Genomic DNA, 12061 nt, shown 5'->3' with positions numbered 1-12061 from the left:
TAGAAACATGAACAACAACACTAACACCAACACCAGTACCGAAATAGGAACAACAACACTAACACCAACACCACACCAGTATAGAAACATGAACAACAACACTAACACCAGTACCGAAATATGAACAACAACACTAACACCAACACCACACCAGTATAGAAACATGAACAACAACACTAACACCAACACCAGTATAGTAGCATGAACACCAACACCAATATTAGAATAGCATGAATAACAACATTAATAGTAACTACTTAATTATAAAAACTTAATACCAACACTAGAATACAAAAAATAAAACATCATAACTTTATATTAATAGTAAATAAATGAAAATAATGAAAACTTACAGAACCATCAGTTTCAGGTTGACTAACTACTTCAGGTTGGCTTATTGGGGGGCAATCTTCATTGACAATCACCTCATCTTGTTGTACAGGTGCTGTTACATGTTCAGTTGCTGCAGTCTGCTCAAACCCATCATCGACTGGGAATTCTTCAACAAATTTCTTCCACTTGCAATCTTTTGTCGTGTGTCCTACTTGATGATAGAATTTGCATATCCGTTTTGCTCTTTGCCTTGGCAATTTGTCGATTATTGTTGTAGGTTTCTTGCCCTTCTGAATCTTGTCAGGTTCCAATCTCCTTGCCCTTGCAGGCCTCTCCTTTTTCCTCCCAAAATTTGGAGGCACAGGTGGAATGTAACCAGCTTTTTCCCACATTTCTAGTCCATCAAGAGGCATGATTGCTGGTGCATATACCTTGCAGAAAGTGCCAACATGATAACACTCGTGCACAAAGTCATCAGGATCCAAAACTTGTACAGATATTGCACTCATTGTATGGTTGCATGGGATACATGTCAAATCCCATGATCTACAAGAACAAGTTTTTTTCCTTCAAGTCAATTGTGTATCTTGCATCATCAAAACATTGTACTTCATAATATATGTCGTCAGACTTCATTGGGATGCAATCAACGGCTTATTTCAGATTATTATCCACAATCTTCTTTATCTTTGGGCATAATTTTCTGCCTTCCCACAACCTCTCAGCCCTATCCCTAAGTTGTTGCATTCTGGTCATTACATACTCCCTTATCCACTCCAACATTGTCAATATAGGCTTCTCTCTTGCCTCGAGGATACAATTGTTGAAGGATTCACACAAGTTGTTAAGTAGAAAATCACACTTCGGGTATGTACTGAAATGACTCTTTGACCGTTGTGAGGTTGGCTTGTCTTGTAACCACTCAAGGAATCTTACATCCAAATCAGCTATGTCTTGCATTGCTCTTTGAAATTGACTGACTATAGTAGTCTTTGCTGCCTTCCATAAAGCCTTCTTGTACCCACAATTGAAACTAGCCCCACAATTGTGCACATGATTGTACTCCCTGATTTGAAATCCCAATTCATCTCATATCTTCATTGCATTAATGCCATGAACACCCGTCGACCTTACATCTTGCATAAATCCTCCTTTTGTCATTTTTTGTTATCACAAGATTTCTTCTTGTCATAATGGCATGAGAATGAATGGTCTCCCGAAATTCCTTTTTATTACTAAATTTCATTCCCAATGCAAATCTAGGATCAAATTGGTCATCGGTACAGAAAACTGATGCCTACCCAACATCATCTTCATCACTGTTCTTTTGATTATTGAATTCATCTGGGCTATCACCATCGGTATGATCATCACTGTCAAACCGCATCTCATCTTCAAAGGCATCTTGCAATATACCAGCCCATTCTGCATCCTTGTCTACATTCTCATCAAAACACTCGTCATCCTCATCATAATCAACACTTTCATCTCCATCGAACAAGTCATCTTCAGAATCAGCCAACCATTCTTCAGTTTCTCTCATATCTTCGTCATCCCTATCCCAATCAACCCAATTAGCCCTCTCACCATCCCCACTCTCTTCTATTATCACACCTTTCCCTTTGTCTCTATTATATGGCACAAATTCTTCCTCAGTCATAGTATTTTTTTTCTTATCACCATCAATCACAGTTTTTTTTCCCTTATCACCCTCAGTCATAGTATTTTTTCCCTTATTACCCTCGATCACAATGTTCTTGCCCTTATCACCCTCAGTCGCAATATTCTTACCCTTATCACCCCCCTGAATTTCAGCAGCAACAATGGGGCTTCTAACTGCTTCAAGGTATGCCCTAATCTCATCCCCATGGCCAACTATAAGTTGAAAAAGGTCTGTTTCAAAGTATAATGCTCTAAATTTTTTTAACAGATCGATTCTAAAGTATTTTTTCCTATCCAAATAGCCCAGCTGTTCACAACATTTGTCAAGTACTTGCATTGAAAAAGTGTCCTTATCAACAAAGTCAAACACACTTTCCATACCCCCTCTATACTCAGCTTCAGGATGGAATATCAATTTACCTCCATGATAAATTCGTAAGCTGATAAGAAATTTATATTTACCTGCAAATATAAATAATAGCACCAGTCACAAATAAATAAATTAAACAATTCTCAACTTCTCATGTTTAAATATTAGTGAAAACATCTCGCCTAACATGCTACTATAAACGAATGAAACTTGGTAACATCACCAATTAGGAGAATCCAATAGTTGTATAGCTAAAATTGCATTAAAGCAAATATGATTTATACTGGGGATGAAGCACTATAATTATAACCCATTTCAGAAATAATATAACAAATTGAAATACTTAAACATAAGATGAAAAATTCCAAACAAGTAATTGCAAAACTGGAATGACTTGCAAAACTTACAATACAGAGCTAATGAAGTTCCAATTAAATCAGAAAAAGTTTATCAATCATAGAATAGAGACAACAATAACAATTCACAGCACTCACTACTGCACTCTGATTCATGATTTACTATTATGCTATAGAATGTAATTCTACAGAGTCCATAACAGACAAAAGCATTTGTCATATGATAACTTATGATGGATAATCCAGAACAACCAATGTTATAATTGTACTTAAGTGTTGTTTCTTACAATTGTAATGCCAATAGAAAAACAATTAATACATTGAATCGCAATTTTTAACGAAACAGGATTTCAATTTCTTGTAGGAGCAAATGGAGTAAAAGCATAACACTATAGGTAAATATACACTTTCCAATCTCATCTTCCACATCAACTCCCCTAAAAGCAGAACACGATATGTACATATACAGTTTCCAATTTCTTGACATTTTGCAATAAACCTTTTGTTTCAGTTCGTCTGAAGACTTTGAGTTACCTAAAAATAACTCTTCTTCTAAAGCCAATGGTACAATTGTTTTTTGTTGGACTCCAAATCCTACTTTAGAGACAAAAGAAACTATTATCTAATCTAACTACAAAAGTTTAGAAGAAGAAAAAAAACTCACCATAATCGGGCACACCATCTGACACCAATGAATCGGGTCGAAGGATGGGCGTCAACGCCATTTCTTCAAATCAACCACGAACACTAGCCTCCTCGCTCTCGAATTCAGATTCTCAACTTCGAATTTATCTTCTATTTTGAGGTTAGGATTTTTTTCAAAAGGGGAAAATTTCTTCTTTGGAGGAGTGAAAGAGGGTTCTGTATTTTGCCCATTTTTTGGTCTTTAGAGGTCAACAGAATTGGCACGTGATTTAACGGGATTTAACTGCCGTTAAGGCCCATGTGCACGGCACATGGGCTCTGCTGTTAAGTTGGTACCAAAAATGTTCATTTCTTGGTTTAATGGTACCAAAACCCGAACTTGCAAAATGTGTGGTACCAAAAACAAAAATGACCTTTTTTAATGGTACCAAAACAAGATTTTGCCCAAAAAAATCCCCCTTAAAAGATAAAAAAAAAATGTTCCGCTCCCCAAACCTTCAACTAAATAAATTATTATATTTATCTATTAAATTATTTTTTATAGAAATAATAAAACGAAATATATAATTTTTTAAAAATATATATATGACAGAAAAATAAAAGAATAATTCTAAAAAATAAAATATTGAGAAATTGGAAATGGAAGAGAAAAGAGTATAACTCAAATAAATATATAACTAGTTTGGTTGGAAGAATACCCTCAATATACTTATTTCTTGCAACAAAAAGCATTATTTTGTATATTTAGTTTTATAAAAAAATAAATTATTTATACACATTTAAAGCTTCTTCATTGATTCCAATCAATTATTAATTATATCTTTATTTATTTTCATTTCATTAAACAAATATAATAAAAAATTAAAGTATGCATATGCTTAAAGTATGATGCAATTGATAGTATTTATATTTATTAGTGTGGGGAGGTTAAAATTTTGGTGTGCATTTAATAAATGACTAAATTAACCCCTACTAAAAGAAAAATGACGATAAAATTTTTGCTATATTTTTTCTTTTCCTTTGTTTTTTTTGGTCTCTTCTATATGTGCTATACTTTTTATCCCTTCATTTTTTTTTTTTTCGGAATGTATAATTTGTTCTTGATCCTTTTCTCTAACTTTTTCATTCAAACTTTTTTGATTATGTTTCTCGTACAAATAATGATAAACAATTTCAATAATGAAAAAGTCACTATAAGAAAATACGATATTAATGACGAAATCCCAAGTGATAATTTTAGAATAATCACTTAAAATATGTATTAAGTGATAAGAATTTTTATTTTATCACTATATAATTATTAGTAACAATAATTGTGTATAAATTATCACTTTATATAATTAATTAATGACGTATATCTAGTGGCAACAAATAATTATTATCACTAGATCGTCACTATATATGTGTTACTAATTGTATTTATTGATAATCTTATACACTATTTTTTGTCATTAATTTTTGTGGATAGTAATTTTTACAAAATAATAATAATTATTAAAATTATAAAATTTATCATTGTAATAAAATAAAATTTATCATCACTAAATATAAATAATTAGTGTTAATATTAAAATTGTCACTTGATTTCTTTTATCATTATTTTTTTTTCAGTGAGTAATTATCATATAAAGATACATAAATATTTTATAAAATAAATTGAAGCACACATATAAATGAAGGAGGGGATAGAAACGTGTTGTTTGGTTTGTGCAGCGGAGTCGGAGACAATCGAACATGTTTTGTTGGAATCTTCTTTGGAGACAATTACATTTTCCAATCTCCTCTTAAATTTAGTATAATCACACATAAATTTTTTATAATCTAAAAAATTACACTTAATACTCTTAACGTTTGTTTACGTTTAACAAATAGATTAATCTGTTAGCAAAATCACAAAATTTCTTAAAATAAAAAAAATATTAAATAAAAAATCATATTTATTCATGATTCACTAGAGACTTATCGTAGGTCAAACAAATCTTTTATGACTAAACTACCTTTGTAAGTATTTACATTTACCTCCTCACATGCATTAACGTGAAAAATATTTGTTCACTTACAATAAGTCAGTAATACGTCAAATCATGACAAATATATTTTTTTAATTTTTTGTTGTCGTCAGTAAATCTTGACTAACGGATATATCTGTTTGTTGGATGAGACCAAACGTCAAGGTCAATAAATATGATTTGCCTAATCATAAATAATTTGCATGTAATAATTATACTAAATTTTAGAGAAGGATAGTGTAATTATATATCCCTTAAAGAATATTTTACAATACAATTAAATTAATTACAATAGTATTGGAATAATCAAGTTGCAATAGTTATGATCTATTCGACAAAAATATGATAATACTATAAAAGTTAGCTATTACAAATGTCAAAAGTTATAGCCTATTTAATTAAAAGCACAGATTAAATGTCATGGTACAAATGGACGCACATGTGCTATTATTTGTATACTTTAAATACCTAGCTTGACATTAATCAATACTATTAAATCTCGTGTCAATTTTTGAATATTCAAACTTATTTTTTAAATTCATTTCATTCCTAGAATAAAATTTAGTCCTTATATTATAATTTGAAATTTTTTACATAAATTTACTTAAAAAAACCTTTAAATTTGTACGTACCTTAATTTTGACACATTTTATATTTTAAAGCAAAACTGATAATCAATCGACCAATAAAAAAATTAAGTATTTATAATTTATAAATATTTTTAAATACATAAGTGTGCAGTCGTGTGCCGCTAGGGAAAATGATGATCTTGATGTTACTAGCTCTGCCTCCGGTTGCCGGAGTACTTAAATAGCCAAAAAAAAAATTAATTTTGGGATGTTATTTGCTACATCCTTAACTACAGTCCCTGATTTGCTACTCCTAATGTACGGGACAATAAATGCAATTTAGCCTTTATCCCTATAAATCCAAATAGACAATATTTAGACTAAAATATATAAAAGTTACAAAAAGGTACAAGTTAAGAGCACATTAAGAAGAACTGAGTTAGATGCTTATTTTTCAAAATATTAAAATGGTTTGCAGACATTGTATCAAGTTTATTTATTTATTTATGTTTTACGTATTTGAGAATGTAGGAGGTAATTTGGATTAACCCCAAGTTAACAAACCAGTCTATAAACCAATTTCTTAATGTAATATCAAAAGAAAGAGTGACAACCAGCTCCAACTTCTTCAAGAAAGGCCTTCAAATTCATATTAGAAGATCCATTCTCCTCCATTGCTTCTCCGGCCAAACTCTTCCATTTCTCAGCATTATGTCTCAGTTCTATGCTCTTTTCCCCTCCATCCATCACTTCCTCAATACACCTCCTTATCTCTGCGCACTCGACCACCCCGTCTTCGTTGGCTCTCACTCTAACACCCGTCTTCCATACATCTTCAATCAACTTGGCGTTGGTCCCTTGATCCGTCCAGTGCGGAAAAGCAACCACTGGAACACCACAAGATATGCTCTCAAGGGTCGAATTCCACCCGCAATGTGTCATGAAACACCCCAACGATGGGTGAGTCAAAACTTCAAGTTGAGAGCACCATGACACAATTCTCCCTACTTTTTCCAATTCCTCCATGCAACTTAAGTTCTCATTCTCTTCTTTCTTCTCCTCCTTGGCTTTTTCATTAACTCGTCTAACCCACAGAAACGGCCTACCACTGTCTAGTAACCCTTTTGCAATCTCCTCCATCTGAGACTTTGGGAGGCTAAGCAAACTCCCAAAAGACACATAAACAACTGAGGATTTGGGCTTCGATTCCAGCCATTCTATGTAGTCATCAGATTTTTGAAAAAGATCTCCACCAAACGACGTATCCAAAGGATCTTTACCATCCAAGAAAGCAGAAGGAATCAAGGGTCCAACTCCAATTAATTCATACTTGTCTATGGACATGAGCACATCAGGCTCCAAAGAATCAAATGTGTTGACAAGCACTTTCGGCTTTGTTTCAACATCCAACACCTCCAGCTGTTCGTTAAAAGACGTAAGAGCATAGCTATACCTCTCCGAGCTTGTAGCAAGCATGAAAGATGGAATGTCATGTTTGGAGAGCAATATTGGAATTCCAGGCAACTGAATTTTCCACGTAGGGTCATTGGATTGGGCTTTAATTTGATCTCCATAGCCATTGAAATAGTAGTAGTATGCATTAAAGACAGTGGCTGATTGGATCCAGAGAAGAGCACTCGGGATGTGGACTTCACGCGCCACCTTTGACACCCATGGTAACAAGAGAGTATGAATGAAGCACGAGATCGGACGACCCCGCTTGGCCGCAGCCATGACAGTATCTTTTAGAGTCTTGGAGGCTCGACTTCTTATCTCCATCATGTATTTCTTGCCATCATCGCTGAAAGTGAATCCATCATCATATCCATCAGAATATGGGGTAAATTTTAGGCCCTTTGGTAGGTCCCCGTCGGCAGTTTCCTCCATGCGGCGCTGTGCGTATACGCTGGTGGCAAAGGTGACTTCAATGCCCATGTTGACGAGCCTTTTGGCAAATTGAAGGGATGGATTGATGTGGCCTTGTGCTGGAAATGTCACTAGGAGGACATGTCGGGGGCTCATTGTTGCAAAACGTTTGTGTTTATGTGAGTATGATTTCCTATGCTTCAAGGAGGGATGCAACTTTGTGTGGGAAAGGAGTTGAGCATGTGCGTATTATATAGCAAGACGAGAAGAGTTGGAGCATATGACGTTTGAGGTGACGATTTCAAGTACAACTTGGGCAAATTCAGTTGGTATTACACGCTCATTGTGTAAAACAATATGTATATACCTAGGAATAACAGAAAATTCGAAAATGTTAGTTTGAATCCACTCATCAAACTTTAATTAATTAATTATATGGTAAGTGTAATACATTTATTCTTTAATTAGTATACAATTCAGAAAAAGTGACGATCTCAAATAAATATGATCATACACTTACTTCGTAATTGATTTGATTCGACTAAACCTAATTTGAGTAAGAATTTTTTCGAAAAATTCGAACCAACATTTAATAGTTCGAGTAAACGTTCATACCATTATAAAATCAGTAAATTTAGAAAAAAAAAAGGTAAAAGAAAATAGTTAAGAGATAAATGTCAAAAATAGTAAATCGGGATAACATTGTGAAATAGTTGGATAAAAATTCCCCCTAAAAGATAAAGAAAAAAATTCCGCTGCCCAAACCTTCAACTAAATAAATTATTATATTTATCTATTAAATTATTTTTCTATAGAAATAAAAATGAAATATATAATTTTTTAAAAATATATATATGATAGAAAAATAAAAAAATAATTCTAAAAAGGAAAATATTGAGAAATTGGAAATGGAAGAGAAAAGAGTATAACTCAAATAAATATATACCTAGTTTGGTTGGAAGAATACCCTCAATATACTTATTTCTTGCAACAAAAAGCATTATTTTGTATATTTAGTTTTATAAAAAAGAAATTATTTATACACATATAAAGCTTCTTCATTGATTTCAATCAATTATTAATTATATCTTTATTTATTTTTATTTCATTGAACAAATATAATAAAAAATTAAAGTATGCATATGCATAAAGTATGATGCAATTGATAGTATTTATATTTATTAGTGTGGGGAGGTTAAAATTTTGGTGTGCATTTAATAAATGACTAAATTAACCCCTACTAAAAGAAAAATGATGATAAAAGTTTTGCTATATTTATTAGTGTGAGGAGATTTGTTCACTTACAATAAGTCAGTAACACGTCAAACCATAACAAATATATTTTTTTAATTTTTTGTTGTCGTCAATAAATCTTGACTAACGGATATATCTGTTTGTTGGACGAGAACAAACGTTAAGGTCAATAAATATGCTTTTCCTAATCATAAATAATTTGCATGTAATAATTATACTAAATTTTGGAGAAGGATAGTGTAATTATATATCCCTTAAAGAATATTTTACAACACAATTAAATTAATTACAATAGTATTGGAATAATCAAGTTGCGATAGTTATGATCTATTGGACAAAAATATGATAATACTATAAAAACTAGCTATTACAAATGTCAAAAGTTATAGCCTATTTAATTAAAAGCACAGATTAAATGTCATGGTACAAATGGACGCACATGTGCTATTATTTGTATACTTTAAATACCTAGCTTGACATTAATCAATACTATTAAATTTCGTGTCAATTTTTTAATATTCAAACTTATTTTTTAAATTCATTTCATTCCTAGAATAAAATTTAGTCCTTATATTATAATTTGAAATTTTTTACATAAATTTACTTTAAAAAACCTTTAAATTTGTACGTACCTTAATTTTGACACATTTTATATGTTAAAGCCAATCCTAAAACTGATAATCAATCCAACAATAAAAAATTAAGTATTTATAATTTATAAATATTTTTAAATACATAAGTGTGCAGTCGTGTGCCACTAGAGAAAATGATGATCTTGATGTTACTAGCTCCGCCAGTAGTCAACCAATGGGTCGCTCCAACTCAAACAATGCATTAAAAAAATTTACCAAACCCTACTTCACGTAATTTTAATGAGTATTTTCCAATTATTTGGCGTGAACATATATATATATATATATATATATAAGATATTTTTTACTTATAAAATAGCAGTTTGTAACAGCATCTATACCAGTTTTTTTTTTTTTTTTGATAATATACATGAATTAATTTATTAAATGTAATTATCTATTTTTTTATATTTTATTTTTATTTATAATATATTTTAAATTATGAAAGTCGCGATGGCTAGTATTTATATAAAATTTCTTTTCTAACATTGTATGAGACATATTCATAGGTATCTAAGAGTAAACATATAATCAAATGTTACTTTTGCAGTAATCAATGACATGGGTGGCTCTGATTGATGCACGTTGGATGGACGGTGGCATTGAGATATGAACTCTATGTTTAAATTTCGACTAAATTCCATTTTATAATGGACGGTGGCATTGAGATAATTCCATTTTAAAAAAACCCATAGGTGACCCCTATTTTAAATAGGTGACCCCTATTTTAATAAATTCTGTGTGAAACCATATTTTAAAAATAGGTGACCCCTATTTTAATAAATTCTGTGTGAAACCATCCTTCCATTATAAAGCAATGGAAGGTAAGTGTACTCACCTCAAGTACGTTGTGACCTAATTTTTTGTATGATTTGACATGCACCCCCTTTTTTTTGTCATTTTTAGCTAAATTGCCCCTATTGTGTTTATAGAAGGGGCGTAGACAAATTAACTTGTTTTAAGCTTCCATCCTAAAGAAATAAATAATTTTGTTTTTAAATATATTCATTTAAATATGGAAATATCAAAAAGGTATTTAAATTTTGAAAATTTTATAACTTATGTTGAAATATTCAATAAAAATCACAATACAAAAATATATAATAAAATTTTCAGTTTGCAAATTGAAATATCTATATGAACATAAAGTTAAAAAATGTAATTTTTGACGTGTAAGTTAGGGAGTTGCAGTTTTTGTCATATGATACTACACAAATTGTCACGATTTTATAATAGTTTAATTCTTCTTTTTGAGCCAGAATACTCCTAATATTGTGAATTTATTGCTTATTCAGCTAAAAGTGATAATATGAGATGAACATGGCAAACATTAAGCCAAAAACGGATATTGAGGACATCAAAAAGGGAAAAGGAGATTTTAAGGCAATTTTATGGGATTGATTAAACGTGCCCACGCTTAGTGATTTGGTCAACACGGATGAAAAAAGGAAATGCGTTATTTCCGCAAGAGAAAAAAAGGAATGATGTGCTTAAATTTGGATGGACTCCTTTAAGTATGTTATTTATGATTTATTTACATTTTTAAAACCAATCATGTACTTATTTCCCTCCTAGATCTAGATTTGTAGGTTCCCTTCATTTGTAGGACAACTTAAATTGAATAAAATACTTTATTTTTATTAGCTTACTTCACTTTCATACTCTCTCTTTTAGTTTTAATTTACTGTCGGGGTTAATGGAATTTCACTTCTTAGTGTGCTCTTCCATTAACATGTCCGGTTAAGTTCTTTATTTTCTGGTTAAGGTTATGGTAATTGCTTGATTCATAACATATTGTGAGATCTAATCTGCTCTTTCTACACTTGTTAAATGAATATTCATACTATTCTCTGTGCTTTTATTACAAACGTCTGATTTATGAATAATGTGGCTAATTGTTCATTATCAAGAAGGTTTTCTTAGCTAATTGAACTTTACAAATCCGTGTAATTATTTGTTTAGTTCAATGCTTAGTAGCAATATAGCATAATTAATTATGTCAAAGTAGTTAGTTATGTTATGGGGAACGCATGATCTAGTTTAAAAGAATTATCCTCGTAGAAATTTGTTGATTAGAATTAGGCTTTTCTAATCTTAATATTGTTAATAGATTAAATCTTGTGGACGTTTCGAGGGTTGTCTGTTAATTAGGGATCTAGCCAACGGTCGTACCTTGGCTGACGAAAAGGTAAGGTGTTAGGTCGTACCAACACTATAACTAATTTATTTGTTTATACATGTGTTATTTTTGCATCAATGATGAACTCACAAGAATCAAGCATGATCCTAGCCTTAACCGAAAAATCTCTCTCTCATATCTTCATCAGGTAATTTCAATTGTTTTTTAGCTTATTTAGTTTTTAAT

At 31.3% G+C, this 12061-nt stretch overlaps 1 protein-coding gene across 1 annotated transcript; it reads right to left on the bottom strand.

Moving 5' to 3' along the window:
• Positions 6500 to 8015, bottom strand: LOC105164431 (crocetin glucosyltransferase, chloroplastic-like). Its single transcript, XM_011083084.2, has one exon. It carries the CDS (start codon positions 7964 to 7966, stop codon positions 6539 to 6541), a length of 1428 nt encoding a protein of 475 aa, XP_011081386.1. The 5' UTR covers positions 7967 to 8015; the 3' UTR covers positions 6500 to 6538.

This window comes from Sesamum indicum, linkage group LG6 (assembly GCF_000512975.1).
Source record: "Sesamum indicum cultivar Zhongzhi No. 13 linkage group LG6, S_indicum_v1.0, whole genome shotgun sequence".
Lineage (NCBI taxonomy): Eukaryota > Viridiplantae > Streptophyta > Magnoliopsida > Lamiales > Pedaliaceae > Sesamum > Sesamum indicum.
Note: the sequence above shows the minus strand (reverse complement) of the source record. Positions and strands in the feature narration are given on the sequence as shown.

Coding starts and splice junctions, on each gene's coding strand:
- LOC105164431 (XM_011083084.2), bottom strand. CDS start 7,966: ATGAGCCCCCGACATGTCCTCCTAGTGACATTTCCAGCACAAGGCCAC.